The 18,013-nt window shown below is 44.7% G+C and overlaps 1 protein-coding gene across 1 annotated transcript; it reads right to left on the bottom strand.

Moving 5' to 3' along the window:
* Positions 1-994: 994 nt before the first annotated feature.
* LOC128070997 (heat shock transcription factor, Y-linked-like) lies at positions 995-1,498 on the bottom strand (the record flags this gene model as incomplete). The annotated part of the gene is made up of 1 exon (XM_052663993.1): positions 995-1,498. A coding segment is annotated over exon 1 (504 nt), but the record flags the coding sequence as incomplete, so codon positions are not given.
* Between the last annotated feature and the right edge of the window lie 16,515 nt (positions 1,499-18,013).

The following is an 18,013-nucleotide window of genomic DNA, read 5'->3' as shown; positions in this document are numbered from 1 at the left end:
ATTGCTCAGCTCACCAAACGCGAAGAGAAAACAGATGCACAGGGCTGAGAACGGCCTCCGAGTCTACCAGGGGAGTCCAGTGATGGTGTCCAGCACTCACAGCCCTCAGGGATGACCTCCCTTAAGCAAGTTCTTTGCTTAAGGAACTTGACCATACAGTGGATCTTGACGCCCCTCCTCTTGGAATTACATTTCAATCAAGGCAGGGCAACCTGCCCCTGTTTTTGCACTGTCTGTTGTGAGCTGAGAATGAGCTTTACTTTTTCTTCTTCTTCTTCTTTTTTTTTTATTTTATACCTTTGCACTTTTAATGGCTGAGGAAAACCGAAAAGAATTTTATTTTCTGACATGAAAATTGTGTGAAATTCCGTTTTCGGAGTCCTTAAAGTTGGAACAGGGACTTGCCAGCTTCTTTGGTTATTCTCTATGCCTGAAAACTTAATTAATGCCAATGATGATATTCGCAAAGCCTAAAATATTTCTTTTTTGACCCTTTACAGAGTCTTTTTTAAAGGCCCTGTTCTGCTGGAAGTCTCCTAGTAGTCATATGGGAAAATAAAGTTTTGGTTTTGTGACAATATTTTCTTCTCTATTATATTCATTTTTCATTCTTTACTAATTTCATTCCTTCATATCTCTATGTTTCCTTTAATGGAAGCAATGAAATAACATCAAATAAAATACCTCTGTTGGTAGTTTTAACAGGTAACATGTTAGAACATATATGCTCAACTAAAAATACGTTGTATATATACAGTAAATACCACTTTAAGTAGCTTCAGAACTTGTATCCGGTTTCAAGTTACTAGGAAGGTTTGTTAAACATCCAATATTCTAACCTCCAGCTGTTCTCAACTTCAAAAAGAAAACTTTTTCAATAATTTGTTACCTCAAGTTTCAACTCCGTTTTAGCTACATATATGAACATGCATTCTAGGTCACATGATTTAATCTGATATATTGCCGATAAGTGAAAATTTTGGAATACCTTACTCAAAAGAGAGATGTTGTTTTCTTCTTCCAGAAAGACAGGTAGTGAAGCCGATCTTTGAACGGTTTGTCGGTTTTTATTAAATCCATAAAGATTAAGCTGTTGAATTAAACTTTTCATGCTCTTGGTTTCAAATATTCTGAAAGGCTCCTTTCTTTCCAAGACTTCTTTCCTAAAGAGTTCTTCACTGATCACTCTACATGTGCCTGTCTCATCCCACCAAATAGATTCAAACTGATCACTTTCAACTATATTCCAAAGCTTTTGTGGAAATGTGAGGGAAAGAAAATCATTCACATCATCTGTTTCAGAGACAGAATATGTGTAGTGTGGCCTTTTGATCACAAGATCCTCAGACAAAGCCTGAAAAGCACATTCTTCACTCATAGATCTCAAAACTGAGTCCCCAGGTGTATAATCATACCAATAAGATCTAATGGAGGTTTCTGAACCAGTGGATTCATCTTTAGGAGGTCCATCTTGAATTTCTGAAGAAATATGTGCCATCTCAGGGAAAGCTTTCTTCAGATAATTTTCTCATTTGTCTGCTTTTACACAATGCAACTTCAAATGATGTTTGGCTGGCCTACAGAGAGAAACTCTCTGGACAATCACAGAGGTCCTCCCGGTCAAAAAGCTGTGACATCACAAAATCACTGGTCTCCTAGCAATTGAAGAGTAATGTTCAACCAAGTGTTTACTTCAGCATCAACTTCAAATACAGACTGCTGACAGAAATAGTAACCAAAACCATGAAGCATGCAAAATCTCATTACTAAAGTTGTTGGCTTTTTTTTGGTTCCTGTGTTTGGGATGGCCTTTCTCTTTCTGGCAGTTTGTGGTTCCTCTTTATTGTGGAGGTTCCTCCCTGTGGCTGGGGTTGGACGAGTGGCTTGTCAGGTTTCCTGGTTAGGGAAGTTTGTGTCAGTGTTCCGGTGGGTGGAGCTGCATCTCTTCTCTCTAGAGGGCAATGAAGTGTCCAGTAGTGAGGTTTGAGATGTCTATGGGTTTGCTGTTTGGGCAACCTGTATATTGAAGCTCCGGGCTCTGTTCCTGTGTTGTTGGAGAATTTGCATGGTATGTCTTCCTCTGGAACTTGTTGGCTCTTGGTGGTGTTTGGTTTCAATGTAGGTATGGAGCTTTTTGGATGATTTCTTTTTTTTTAAAATAAATTTATTTATTTTAATTGTAGGTTAATTACTTTACATTATTGTATTGATTTTGCCATACATTAACATATATCTGCCACAGGTATACACATGTTCCCTTTCCTGAACCCCTTCCCTTCTCCCAACCCGTACCATCCTTCTGGGTCATCCCAGTGCACCAGCCCCAAGCATCCAGTATCATGCATTGAACCTGGGCTGGGGACTCATTTCATATATGATATTATACATGTTTCAATGCCATTATCCCAAATCATCCCACCCTCGCCCTCTCTCACAGAGTCCAAAAGACTGTTCTATACATCTGTGTCTATTTTGCTATCTCACGTACAGGGTTATCGAAAACTCACATCAATAAATCTACTTTATTTCTGAAATAAAAGTGATGTATCATCCTTCTATACACACATTCTTAACATTCAGTCCTGTTACCCTAGCAGACTTGGTCTACTTGCTTCTGTGCAAAAAAATTTATGAATTGACTGTGGGTTTCAGTTGGCGGAGGGGGGGGGGGGCGGCGGGAAAGTGCTTATTGTAGGACCAAGCAAGGTGTCTTAGCAGCTGGTGCTTCAAAGACGCAAATCCCCAAACACTGTCAGGGGAAATATTTTAATGGCTGAGTGAGGGTGGAACATGGGGTCTGTGATCAATACTGGGACATTCTACTAGTGGCCTATTACTGAGGATATTGGGAGTCCACATCATTGACCGTCTAGTTCCAACTATGCACTTAAATTTCAGCCTGGTTTGGGCTTTAGCATCTCTAAAATTGTTCACAGGAGATTGCTCAGAATGTCATCGATGGTCCTTGCTGCTGCTGCTAATTCGCTTCAGTCGTGTCCGACTCTGTGCGACCCCAAAGATGGCAGCCCACCAGGCTCCCCCATCCCTGGGATTCTCCAGGCAGAACACTGGAGTGGGTTGCCATTTCCTTCTCCATGCTGGCCCTTGAGGAGCGACTAAAGACCCTTGAGGTTGACTAGTGGCTAAATCATTATTATTGTCTATCGCTTGATTACTTTCCTTAGTTTCTGTCTTTTCTAGCTTCTCCGATTAAAATTACTGTTGAACATGAGGACGTCTACAATCTCCTACCTCTCTCTCTCGATGTCCATGCTTTTCAGTCTTAAGAAGGGACTGCTTAGTACAATAAAGGAAAACAAGTCTCGGACTTAGAGCTCGATCATAAATATGACACAAAATCTCAGTGCAGGTTCAGTTTCTTTTTCAGGTTTCCCAGCTCTTGGAGTGAGTGAGTCAGCAACAACTTTGGCTCTTTCCTGTTGAGATGGAGCATGGAGTTGGAAATAATTCTAAAATCTAAGCTTGCTATCAATAGTTTATGATATGAAAACATCTCTCTATTTTATATATTATTTATATATATATTTCTGTATCAGTATTTTGTCATGAAACTGGACAAACATTTGAAAATGGGTATATATTTATGAAACGGAGAGAGGTGAGTGATATAAAAGAGTCCTCGTATTTTACATGCGGCCAAGAAAACATATTTGGAAGTATTTCAACTTACATAATATTCAACAATCGAGTAGAATTTGAATCATTCTACATTTGGGTTTTATTTTTTTCCCATTTCTATTACACCTAACATGAATTAAAAGCCATTGCACTTTTTTCATACACACACTCATGCATAGACAGGTGTATGTATGTATAGATGTCAAAATATAATTTTAGGCAACTTTATGTAGGTGACCACACTCACTGCTAGCTCCCAAGATCGTAATAAACTGTTTGGGAAGCCCTACGTTACTTAGTATCTTTCTGGCTGAAACATTCCTATCTTGTTGCTGAAAAGCTCTCCTTTCATCTAGCTCATTTTCCACTCTTCTTTCTGTAATAAGAGTTAGGGCTCATACTTATGAGGGCACCTTGAACCCAGAAAATTGCAACTCAAGCTTACTTAGTGATATTGTTCAAAAAATGCTGTTGTTTTCCTCACGTTGGACACAATTTTATTTGATTTATTTCTAATATAAATTTGTTTATTTTAAGAGTAGTCTAATTGCTTTACAATATTGTATTGGTTTTGCCATACATTAACATGGATCTGCCACAGGTATACACGTGTCCCCTATCCTGAAAACCCCTGCTACCTCCCTCCTCAAACCATTCCTCATGGTTATCCCAGTGCACCAGCCCCGAGGATCCTGTATCACGCATCGAACTGGCCTGGCGATTCGTTTGACAAACAATATTATACATGTTTCAATGCCATTATCCCAAATCGTCCCACCCTCGCCCTCTCTCACAGAGTCCAAAAGACTGTTCTATACATCTGTGTCTATTTTGCTATCTCACGTACAGGTTTATCATGACCATCTTTCTAAATTCCACATATATGCGCTAGTTTACTCTATTGGTATTTTTCTTTCTGGCTAACTTCACTCTGTATAATAGGCTTCAGTTTCATCCACCTCACTAGAACTGATTGAAATGTATTCTTTTTAGTGGCTGAGTAATACTCCATTGTGTATATGTACCACAGCTTTCTGATCCATTAGTCTGCTGATGGACATCTAGGTTGCATCCATGCCCTGGCTATTAGAAATAGTGCTGTGATGAACAGTGCGGTACACGTGTCTCTTTCAATTCTGGTTTCCTTGGTGTGTATGGCCAGCAGTGGGATTGCTGGGTCGTATGACAGTTCTATTTACAGTTTGTTTGTTTGTTTGTTTAAGGAATCTCCACAGTGTTCTCCACAGTGGCTGTACTAGTTTGCAATTCCACTAACAGTGTAAGAGCGTTCCCTCTTCTCCACACCCTCCCCAGCGTTTATTGCTTGCAGACTTTTGGATAGCAGTCATTCTGACTGGCGTGAAATGGTACCTCATTATCGTTTTGATTAGCATTTTTCTGATACTGAGTGACGTTGAGAATCTTTTCATGTGTTTGTTAGCCATCTGTATGTCGTCTTTGGAGAAATGTTTGTTTACTCCTGTCGCCTATTTTATCATGGGGTCATTTATTTTCCTGGAATTGAGGTTCAGGAGTTGTTTGTGTATTTTTGAGATAAATTCTTTGTCAGTTGCTTCAGTTCAGTTCAGTTCAGCTCAGTTCAGTCGTGTGTGACTTTTTTGAAACCCCATAAATTGCAGCACACCAGGACTCCCTGACCATCACCAACTCCCGGAGCTCATGCAAACTCACGTCCATCGAGTCAGTGATGCCATCCAGCCATCTCATCCTCTGTCGTCCCCTTCTCCTGCCTCCAATCCCTCCAAGCTTCAGAGTTTCCCAGTGAGTCAACTCTTCATATGAGGTGACCAAAGTACTGGAGTTTCAGCTTTAGCCTCATTTCTTCCACAGAACACCCAGGAATGATCTTCTCTAGAACGGACTGGCTGGACCTCCTTGCAGTCCAAGGGACTCTCAAGAGTCTTTTCCAACACTACAGTTCAAAAGCATCAATTCTGCAGTGCTCAGCTCTCTTCATAGTGCAACTCTCATATCCTAACAAGACTATTGGAAAAACCATAGTCTTGACTAGATGGAACTTTGTTGGCACAATAACGTCTCTGCTTTTGAATATGCGATCTAGGATGGTCATAACTTTCCTGTCATAGGGCAAGCGTCTTTTACAATTTCATGGCTGCAGTCACCACCTGCAGTGATTTTGGAGCCCCCCAAAATAAAATCTGACACTGTTTCCACTGTTTCCCCATCTATTTCCCATGAAGCCATGCGACCAGATGCCATGATCTTAGTTTTCTGAATTTTGAGCTTTCAGCCAACATTCTCACTCTCCTCTTTCAGTTTCATCAAGAAGCTTTTTAGTTCCTCTTCACTTTCTGCCATAAGGGTGGTGTCATCTGCATATCTGAGGTGACTGATATTTCTCCTGGCAGTCTTTGTTCCAGCGTGTGCTTCTTCCAGCCCAGTACTTCTCGTGATATACTCTGCATATAAATTAAACAAGCAGAGTGACCATATATAGCCCTGACGGACTCGTTTTCCTATTTGGGACCAGTCTGTGGTTCCATGTCCTGTTCGAACGGCTGCTTCCTGACCTGCATATAGGTTTCTCAAGAGGCAGGTCAGGTGGTCTGGTATCCCCATCTCTTTCAGAATTTTCCACAGTTTATTGTGATCCACACAGTCAAAGACTTTGGCCTAGTCAATAAGGCAGAAATAGATGTTATTCTGGAACTCTCTTGTTTTGTCAATGATCCCGCTAATGTTGGCATTTTGATCTCTGGTGCCTCGGCCTTTTGTAAAACCAGCTCGAACATCTGGAAGTTCATGGTTCATGTATTACTGAAGCCTGGCTTGGGGAATTTTGAGCAGTACTTTACTAGCGTGAGATGGATGCAACGGCGCCGTGATTTGAGCATTCTTTGGCTCTGCCTTTCTTTGGGACTGGAATGAAAACTGACCTTTTCCAGCCCTTTAGCCACTGCTGAGTTTTCCAAATTTGCTGCCATATCGAGTGAAGCACTTTCACAGCATCACTACAAGGGGGTAAACCCCTCAACGGACATTTCTTTAAAGAAGACATACAGATGGCTAACAAACACATGAAATATGCTGAAAATCATTCATTATGAGAGAAACAAAAATTGAAATTTAATGTGTAGTCATATCACACTGTTCAGAGTGGCCATCACCAGAAATTCTACAAGCACGACATGCTGGGGAGGTTGTGGAGAAAAGCTAACCCTAATACCCTGCTAGTGGTGACACAAACTGGTACAACCTGTATGCAGAACAGTTTGGTGATTCCTTGAGAAACTTGGACTGGAACTGTCATATGACTGAACAACCCCCCTTCTTGGCATATACCCAGAGGGGATTACAATCAAGAGAGACACATGTGCCCCAATGTTTATTACAATTCTCTTTACGAAAGCTATGACATGGATGTAATCTAGATGCACATCAGCAGATGAAAATATAAGGAAGTTGTGCTATATATTCAAATAGAATATTGCTTAGCTACAGAAAAACATATATTTGTGTCACTTTTAGTGAGGCAGTTCAACCTGCGGCCTATTATTCAGAGTAAAAAAAAAAAGTTAGAAAGAAAGAGGCAAATATTGTTTATTAATGCGTATAAATGGGATTTAGGAAGACAGTAACAATGATTCTGCATGAAGGCTAGTAAAAAAGATCCACATATAAAGAACACACGCTGAGACCCAATGGGAGAGTTCAAGGGTGGGATGATTTGAGAAAATAGCATTGAAGGTACATTACCATATATAAAAGAGATGACCAGGGCAAGTTCAATGCACGAAAGATGCATGCAACTCTTGTGCTGTGGAAGAACCCAGAAGCACGGGGTAACAAGGGAGGTTTGAGTTGTGTTCAGGATAGGGGGACACATGTATCCATGTGGCTGATTCATGTTGATGTACATGTCAAAAACCATCACAGTAATACACAGTAATTCTATTCCAATTGAAATAAATCATTTTTTAAAAGAAATATGAAGAAATAAAAAAGAATGCATTCAGAAATAGCAGGGACATGCTCCAGAATACAACCTCAACAGTTGTTTCATATCTATTCAAGAAAGTGGGCTTAGGAGGGGCAGAACACGTGTGCTGGTATAAAAGCTGAAAGTCGAAGAAGATAAGCTTGAGACTGCCACTATGCAGTTGCAACATGACCTCAGTATCATAGTCTAAATAGTGAAAGATGCATGCGGCAGAATGCAAGCTTAGTAGATCGGCATGACTACTGTGGAGCGTAGGCTCAGTAGGAGTTAAATGCATGCACTTGAGCATCCTTTCAGGAGTGACGGTACATGTGTTTCAGAGTGAAGATAAACAGGTGCAGCAAAAGTGCTCTAAAATGGTGGACAGATACTTGTAAGAAGGAAGGTTCAGAGTGGAAGCTCAGTATTTGCTATAGACTTAGACTTAAGTTGATGACAGTAGGGAAGACCACTAGATGATTCAGGTTTGACCTAAATCAGATCCCTTATGATGGTACAGTGGACATGAGAAAATATTTAAGGGATTAGGTATAATAGAGTGTTTGAAGAACTGCATATGGAGGTTCATGAAATTGTACAGGAGGCAGTGATGAAGACCATCCCCAAGAAAATGAACGCAAAAAGGCAAAATGGTTGTCTGAGGAGGCCTTACAAATAATTGAGAAAAGAACAGAAGCAAAAGGCAAAGGAGCAAAGGGAAGATATACCCATGTGAATACAGTGTACCGAAGAAGAGCAAAGAGCGACAAGAAAGCCTTCCTTGGGGATGAGTGCGAAAAATAGAGGAAAACAACAGAATGGGAAAGACTAGAGATCTCTTCAAGAAAATTAGAGATACCAAGGGAACATTGCATGCAAAGGTGGACACAATAAAGGACAGAGATTGTATGGACTGAACAGAAGCAGAAGATATTAAGAAGAGGTAGCAACAATCTATACAGCAAAGATTGAAGAACTATGCAGAAGAGATCTCCATGATCCAGATAATCATGATGATGTAATCACTCACCTAGAGCCAAACATCCTGGAATGTGAGGTCAAGTGGGCCGCAAGAAGCATCAAGAGAAACAAAGCTAATGGAGATAGAGAACTCCAGTTGAGTGATTTCAAATCCCAATAGATAGTGCTATGAAAGTGCTGAACTCAACATGCAAGCAAATTTGGAAAACTCAGCAGTGGCTACAAGACTGAAAAAGATCAGCTGTTCCAGTATACGCATTTTAGAGCTTCTTCTCTGTAGTGGTGAAATGTGTTCCACACAGAGTTAGACAGGACTGAAGCAATCCTGTGCAAATAGTTAGTTGCCAGGTTTTTTTTTGTTCAACCTGTAGCAGTTTTTTTTTCCAATGAGAGTTAACTGTGAAGGTGGAGCAGCTGCTTGGCTTTGAGGGACCCAGGTGGTGTCAAATGGGCAGGGTGCAGGGACACAGACTGACTACACCGCAGGAGTTATGGCCCTGTCAGAGTCTTTTTTTTTTTTTTTTTGAGCTCTTCTTTCTGGTGAGAAGAAGGCCTCTTTGGCCAGTCTTCTCCCTAGTTCCACCTATTCAGCCATTCAGAAGGCTTCCTTGCCTGGGATCCTTCTCTGTCGTTCCATGTGTCAGCACATAGAGAGAATTTCCTGGCTGGGGTCCTACTGTGTAAATCAGTGCATTTGACACTTAAAGGAGCATCCTAAGTGGGATTCTACTCTAGTATGGTGCATCAGGCACTTAAAGGAGGACGCTGGGTGGTGTCCTGCTGTGCATTTCAGTGTGTTCAGCATTTGATGGGTCAGCCTCACTATTGTAGTAACTGGTGAGGCTAGCATGTGGGGAGAGAGAGGCTATGGTGATTGCTCCACCCCCTACATGTGACTCGGCGTTATTGCCTTGCTTTCATGGCTGCCAGGCTTTCCTCCACAGGCATACCCTACCACAGTGTCCTCCTTCACACCCCCTCTCTCCATCTCTCCCCAGTAAACAGCAGCCCTCCCCGTGAATTGCCGCAAAGTCCTTAAACTGCAGCTCCCAGCCACGGGGCCTTTCAGGGGACAGATGCCCTTGTACAGGGTATGGACGGCTGCAGCAAGGACCCTCTGATTCTCATTGCACCTAGCTTTCCACAGATCAGCTGTTTCACTCTCAGCTTTAAATGTGTATTCTATGATTCAGACGATTGACCCAATGTGGGATTGGACCTCAGCTTCAGTGCCTTCACCCACTCAGGGCAGATCCAGTCCTACTAACCCTCCTGATTTCCCCCCAGTTCTTTCATCCTACTGAGTTTTGCGTGGTTCTATATATTCTTTTCCACTTGTCAGGTACTCCTGTCTGCTTTCAGCTGATGTTCTGATTACTCTTCTGTGCCTGAAGATGTATGCCTGATGTATCCATGGAGAGAAGTACTCCACATCCACCTACAGCTCCACCATCTTGTTCTCTCATCTCACGAGAGTTTTAGAGCACAGAATCCACAGTGGTAGTAGGTGTGCTATAACATGGGAGTTCAGATATACTCTTGAGGGCAAGCTCAGTGATTTTAGCACAGCTGATCTAAAGCGTGGATTTAGTGTTGGCCAGACATATGCTTCAAATGTTAAGAAAATTATGTATGGTGTGCCAATTCTAGAGCACAAGGTCAGTGTTTGTGTACCATTTCCTGTAGAATGCAAGTTCAGTTGTAGAAAGAGGTATGCTCCGCAAGGAGCTGAGCAGTTTTAGACATCCTGTGGTAGAGTACATGCTCAATAGTGGCAGGAACTGTGCTCCAGTGTGCATTCAGCAGTGGCTGGACGCATGTTGCCAGTGCCAATGGGATGGCTTCAGACAGCCTGCTCTAAAGTGCAAGCACACTAGTGGCAGAACGTGTGCTCCGGATTGCAAGCTAAGCTGTTTCAGTACTTCCAGGCTAGAGCTGAGATGCAGTGGTGATGCATGCAGGCTCCAAAGTGCCATCCTACTGTTTGTGTCACACCCGCTCGAGAGCACAGTCTTAGTAGTGGTGGGGAGAATCCGCAAAAGCACCATCTCAGGAGATGAAGCACGTGTTCTCTAAAGCCAAGATTCAGTATTTGAAGCATGCCTGCTCTAGATCATGGGTCTGTATGAAGAGGGGTATGCCTAAAGCGTGTTTCACTGTTGAGAGGCATGCTGAAGAGCTAAGTTCAGCAGATGCAGCATGCCTGCTCTACATGTGCTTCAGAGTGTTGTCTCAGGAGTTGCAGTGCCCTTGCTCAAGAGTGCAGACTGCTGAGGGACATGTTCTCTTGAAAGCTGGGTTTTTATTTTTGGTTGCATATCCAGAGATCAAATTCAGAAAATGTGATATACCTGCTCTGCCACACAAGCTCAGTAGGGGGAAGACAAGCCCTCAACAGAGCAAGCGCAAGGGTTGTGGCATATGTGTATTGTGATGCATGATCAATTGAGGCAGGAAATATGAAGTACACACCAGGTCTGTAGTGGTGGCAACATCATCCATAGATATACAGGTACACTACTCACAGCTTGCACAGTCTAGAGTGCTGGGTGACTAGCAGCAAAATGGCTGGTATAAAATGTCACTGGGGTAATTGTTGCACGCACCTTCTCGAGCAATACCTCAAGGAAGTGACTTTATTCTTCAGAATTCAAGGTCACTAGTGGTCACACAGTTGATCTAGAATGACGGTTCACTCGTGGGTAGGATATGGGTTTTAGAAAGCAGCCTCCTGGAGTAGGTCCTCCAGAGTGCAACCTCAGTAGTTGGGACACCTGCTCTAGAGTGCAGGAAGAAGAGTGGGGAAAATATGCAACAGAGGGCAAGCCAAGTCATTGGCAATTTTCAGCTGCAGAGTGTAGGCTCACAGGTTTAAGCACACAGGCCATCGAGCAAGATTAGTAGTAGTGGAACTCATGCTCTATAACGCAGGCTCAGCGTGATAAAGGAGTGTACCAGGGTGCAAAATCAGTAGCTGAAACATGAATATTTGGGGGCCTGGGCTTCCAAGTGGCAAGACACAGGCTTCCGAGTGTGAAATTAGCAATGGCCACACATATGCTCTAGACCACATGCCCACTAGCTGTGCCATGCTTGCTTAGTGTAAGGACTCAGAAGTGACACGTGTGCTGTAGTGCTAGGATTTATACTGCTGGGCTGCATGATTCAGTGTGCAGTCGTGTAGTTCAGGCATTCTTACTCTACAGCGCAGTCTCAGTGGGTCAGAACATTGGCTCTTGAAGGCACACGCAGTCATGATGGGAGGTATGCTTCTGAGTAAACCTCAGTAGTGCAAAACCCATGATGAAATGTGCTCACTCTGTAGTCATGAGATCTGTACCCCCAGCTGCACGTTCAGTTACTGTGGCATGTGTGCAACTAGAGCATGTTCTCACCAGAGCCCGGATGCCTGCACTTGAGCTCATGCTCAGTAGAGGCGTAGCATGTCCTCCAGTGTTTAAACTCACTCTGTCTACAGGAGTGCTGGCTCAGTTGTGTCCAGAAGCAAACTTCAGAGTGCAAGTTCAGTAATTGTTCAGGCACGCCTGAACTACAGTGCAGGTTGAGTAGTGGCCTGACTTACCTATAAAGCAACAAGCTAATGGTTGTGATATTTATGCTTCAGAGTGAAAGTTCAGCCGGTGATGAACTCTTGCTCTGGAAGGCAATTTCAGTAGTGCAGGGATGCAGAATCCAGAGTGTAATACACCAGAAGTGTATGTGTCCTTACAACAGGCATGTTTTAAGGACAGGCTCAGTAGTGGCAGGCCATATCCTAAAGAGCCCGGGTTTAGGAGTGATGGGATGTATGCTCTACTGTGCAGTCTCAGTGACAGCAATGCACTGGTTCTAAAGCTTGTTAACAGTCTCAATTGCGGCAGGAAAGGGTGATCCAGATTGGAAACTTAAGTAGTTCCGGCGAGCGTCCTCTAGATGGCGGCCTCAGTATTGACAAGCGCGTATTCCAGAGGGCAAGCTCAGTGCTTGTGGCATGTGTGGTTTGACATAAGAGAAGGGAATGGCAACCCACCCCAATATTCTTGCCTGGAGAATCCCGTGGACAGAGGGGCGTCGTGGGCTACCGTCCGTAGGTTCGCACGGAGTCGGATAAGACTAAAGCGACTTAGCATGCATGCACGCATTGGAGAAGGAAGTGGCAACGCACTCCAGTATTCTTGCCCCGAGAATCCCAGGGATAGGGGAGCCTGGTGGGCTGCTATCTATGCGGTCACACAGAGTCGGACACGACTGAAGTGACTTAGCAGCAGCAGCAGCAGCAGCGGTTTCAACTCCAGGGTCAGTGATTGTGAAAAGCTTCTTGCATTTTCAGTCGTTACCGCATGCCAGGTCCGGAGCGCAGACGCACTTGGTTGTGATACTTATGCTCTAGAGTTGTAATGTATGTTGCAGAGCACAAACTAACTAGTGCACCTGTCCTAATTCAATTCTTAGTAAAAGCAGAATGCAAACTCGTGATTTCAACCTCAGTAGGCCCAGCATGTGGCCTGCATGGCTCCTTGACCTCAAGCAGATTATGAACCACGCTCACGTTTCTGTCATGATCAGCGACCAAGATAAAGACTTTCTTAACTACAAGATTGACTTGAAGGTCAGTGAGGGAGAATGAGGGCATGCGTGTACGGGACTTGGTGGGGAGTTGGGGGGATCATGTTATCTATGTTCATGTGATGTGAGAATGTGCAGAGGTTTTGTGGAAACTGTTAATGCCTGCCTGGGAGGCAAGCTGAGGCACCTAGAAGCTTGTACCTTTACCCTCATCCCTGTCCTAGAAGGTGCAGGTGCAGAGCCATCCAAGGTCCAACGGCAAGGTGATCATTTCCTTTGGGGACAACGCCTACTTCTGGAACATGGTGATCATTAAGGAGTATTACCTTGACATCACTGGTAAGACATGGCTTCATGGAGGTGTAGGTGTGTTAGGGGATGGATGATCCACCTGCGGAATCCACCCCTGTGTTCCCTGTCTTTCTGCAGGGTATAGGGCGCGTTATTCCACGCCACTCCACTGGTTCTTGGACTTTGAATGAGGAGCACCCAGCTGCAGGCTGTATATCAGGAGTCTTAAATTTCTCAACTGGTTGTCAGGCCACAACTGCCCAGGATCGAACAGGATTGCTGAGGTGGAGTTGCTTTGGGCCTGCATACAGTTGATGACTGATGTTGGAGTTCTTGGATGCTCACGAGAGTGTTTGGGCCTGGTCAGCCCTGGGCTGACCTTGCTTGTGTTGCCAGCAGATCATTGGTCAAGACATGTGGGACAATCCTGTGACATATTACCCGAGGAAGGAAAGTTCTGCTCCGAGCGGTAACTGACAGAGACACATGCGGGGAGGGTGTCTGGAGGCGGGCCCTGAAGGGACAGCCGTGTCGTGGCCAGGACACTGTCCTTTCCCAAATGGGGATGCTCAGACTCATGCAAGCTGGCTGCAGAGCCAGGCTTTGGGTCCTGCATGTAGCACATGACCTGCTGAGACTGGGGGCTTTGGAACTCGGTGTGTCCAAGTGAAGCAAGTCTTCCTCAGTGCGGGAGTCCAGGTGATACTACTAGAAACAGGATGAATTAAGTATCTTTGTCAGAATCTTCTTTCCATGTGTCAAGCCATCCCCCAGCCTCCTGTTAGTCAATGAGTTTAAGAATGCCTGTGCCTTACACTCCCACCCCTTACCCTGGGAAAGCCTATCATTGAAAGGGCGTCCTGTCCGGTGTCCCAGGGCACCTGTGTGCTGACCTTGGGATCTTCTGTGAATTTACACATCCACCAATCGGCGTCTCTCCACAGCCACACATGCTGCGCTGGAAGCTGCTTCAGGCTGCCTTCGGAAAATACGGAAGTGCTCAGGGAGGAGGTGGACAGGGAGCTCCAAGGGCAGGACGTGGTGCCTACTGACGCCATCGCCAACAGTGCTGGACATGGTGCCTTCAGCTCCTGAAACACCTGTGTTCCCTGTACACGTTTGTGTCTCTGTATCAAGCCTGTAATTGTATACACATGTATGCTTGTGTTGCCTGTGTTTATGTGTGTATGTGTGTGTGTGTGTGTGTGTCTGGTCCAGGGAAAAAGCAGAGATGAAGGCAACAAGAGAGGAGATGCCAAGCAACCAGAAGAGGAGACACAAGGCATCACAAGTCTGAGGGTGGTTGCTCACTGTATCTCCGCAGTGACCCTGTCCAGGATGGGAATGAGGAAAGGATGGCCAGTAGTAACACAGGAACTTGGCTCCAGACATCTGGAATTAGAGGAAATACAGAAACACGCTCACCATTTCTCCCGTGTTGTAGTATGTGTTTGGACCAGGAAGAGCGGGTGCATGGTCTCTGGATTCACCCAGGGCAAATCAAGTGGTGTGGGGATTTCAAACCACCACCTGTGGAGCCCACAGTCTGTGCGGACATGAGCCAGCATGCGGAAATGGTGGATGTGGATACAGAGGACCTGGGATGGTTGAGGAGGCTAAGGTCTTGCTGAGAAGGAAGAGACCTGAAGGAGAAAGAGACACAGATTGCCTGCTGCACTGGAGACTTGTTCCACACACGTAAAAAGGAGACCTGGGAAAGTCCTGGACCAGGGCTGCCCAGGATCAGCCCATCAGCCAGCACGCTCTCTCCATGAGGGTGGCACACACTGGCACGATGCGACAGAAAATGCAAGACATGCTAATAAGGTAGGTTGTCCGTGCAAAACCACAGGCATCCTAAGAGAGACAAGGTGTGAGCGTGGCATGCCTCCAGGCACTTCCAGTCTCCTGGTAGTGCAGAAAGGCGAAGAAAGTGCAGGTGTTGGTGTACGCGTGTGTTCCTCTGCCGGGGTGTGCCTATGAGGGAGGGAACAGGGAGGAAGCAAGGATGGTGGGCTCATTGCATGTCCCAAGGGACCTCAGGAGAGCGGGAGACAGGGAAGCCCCTGGGGGCAGTTCAGGGCCTGCTGGTTTTCAGGGTCTAGGGAAAGTCCTGCCCAAGATACCCCATGGCTCATGCTGGAAGCCCTGACGTAAATTCCTTCTGTCATCTGGGCCTTGCCTGTGGCTTTTGGGGCCTGAGGGGCAAAGGTGTGTGTCTGCACCTGAGAGAGGATTCTAGCAGTCTTGCTGGAGCAGGCTGTCTGGTGTTTTCAGAGGGGATTTGCACCATCGGAAACTCAGAGGGAAGCTGCGTCCTGGCTGACCGTCTTCGATATCCCTGTGCCCAACCGAGGACTGGCTTCCTAGGCACACGGGCTCTGTAGGTAAGCAGGGATGCCTGACTGTAAGGAGTCCTACCTGGGCCTAATGAGACCAACTGAAAGAGAGTATTCACATTTAGCAAATCAGTGAGGGTGGATGGAATCAAGCCCTCTTGTTGTTTTTGAGATAGAAAAACTGCTATCTGCCCAAGGGAGGCTTGATCTGTGGGCCCAGTAAGGGCAGGTTTCCCAGGTCATCATCTGTTGGGGGATTCCGTGGGTCAGGGTAGTCATAAACACAAGGGACTACGTGTGGAAATGCCACCTTATCTTTATGGCCTCAGGTTGCACGCCTTGTATCAGAAGTGGCCCTTTATCTATGTGCTCCTTCCTCAATACATGGTTATGTATTTATATTTTTAAAAGCTTTATAACTTTTTGTTATCAATATACATATGGAAAAATACATAAGTCAGGAGTGTACAGTTCCATGGATACTCACCAACTAAACACATCCACGTAATTAGCATCCAAATCAAGAAACAGAACATCACCGGCAACCCTGAAAACTCTCTTGTGTCTCTCCCAATCACCGCACTCCAAAGATAACTAGGATATCTGACTTTCAACGCATAGATTAGTTTGGTCTCTTTTGGACCTTTACATGAACGGAATCATACAGTATGCATCCCTGTGTCTAGCTTACATTACTTACCATTATACTTAATGAGACGTATCTATGTTTTCCCTGCAGCAATAGCTTGTTCGCTCTTGGCCTACAGTTCAAGATCTTTCTTAAATCTACATCTTGGCAAACTCATCTTTAAGAAGTAGATTGGCGATGCCCAGCTGGAGTTCTTATCATATTCAATTTTCAGTTGACTTTCCATGTTTCAGTGAAGACAGTTTCTGCCTCTTTTTTTGGAACACTATTTCACAAGTCCTGATGTAGAAAATGTTCCTGAGAGTCTGAATTTTCCTTCCCAAGGATCCTTTTTATATTATCTAAATACTCTCCCTGGGACCATTATATTTTTCCAATGATAGAAGACTATTATTGTTCCCTCTTAGTCATCTTTTTGGCAGTAGTGCCTTTCTCCTTGCTTTCGCAGAACAACGTCTAAATGTCTTTCTACCTTCTGCCATCATTTTGAAGTTTAGGGTCCAAACGCATCAGCGAAATTCCAAGGACCATGTCCAGCCAATGGACACACACTGGGTTGTAAACAATCTTCATCTAAGGGAAGAATTTGGTTTTTTCTTTTTAATTCTTATATTTTTTATTTATTTTACTTTACAATATTTGTATTGGTTTTGCCAAACATACACACGAATCCTCACAGCACTGGATCACACACAGGCCCATCACAGTCCCTGGGGGCCCTCGGAGGCTCGGACATCTCTTTGGCCTCTTCCTGCTAAAGGGAGATAGCACTTGGAAGCACAGGTAGACAGGTGCACATCGAAAGCTACACAGATAGAAAGAACAGGGGGCCTCACTCAGAATGTTGTGGGCCCTGAGGGGTGGTAGGCTAGCAAAAGGGACACGGATTTGACCAGGAATGACCTAGATAGGTGCACACCAAGAAGACAGTTCTCCAAGTCAGCTGAGCCCAGACGTCCTTGTTTTCTGGTGCCCTGAAGGATTGCACAGACAATGGATCAGAATAGCCTGACTGGTACTGGGAAGCTGTCCAAGGTGATGGGAGAATGCAGAACGCAGGTGCCTGTCACTCAGCTGTCCAGGGCGAGCGTTTCCAACCTGCCCAATTCTCTGCAGATCGGTCCCTGTCAGGAGAAAAATGCCAAAATTTTGTAGCCTTTGAGGCTAAATCACAGAGTTAGAAGTGCAACCTGACATGATCGATGAGCATGTGAAAGAAAATAACCAGGACAGAGAAACTCGGGTGGTTACCAAAACTCATGTTCCTGGAGAAGAAAGCTTGTACTTCTGCATATCTGCAAGTTTCCTGTCAGGGATATTAGTGTGTACACACGCATGTGTGTGCATGTGTGTGCACAAAATTGCCTGACAGTACGCTTGTGAATATGAAGTGTCGGAACTGACCCAGCCAGGTGATGGAAGTTGGATAGCGAAAACATGAAAGCCATAGGGAAAGGTACATACTCAGGCCATGAGAAGCACTGGAGCCAGGGTACCAATGCCTGTTATCTCACTGAGTGAGCAGTTTCTAAGTGGAATCACAGTGGTGCACCCAGGAAGCCTGGCAGAAAGGAGAGGCAGGAAGAA

Source organism: Budorcas taxicolor, chromosome Y, assembly GCF_023091745.1.
Source record: "Budorcas taxicolor isolate Tak-1 chromosome Y, Takin1.1, whole genome shotgun sequence".
NCBI classification, from domain to species: Eukaryota; Metazoa; Chordata; class Mammalia; order Artiodactyla; family Bovidae; genus Budorcas; species Budorcas taxicolor.
Note: the sequence above shows the minus strand (reverse complement) of the source record. Positions and strands in the feature narration are given on the sequence as shown.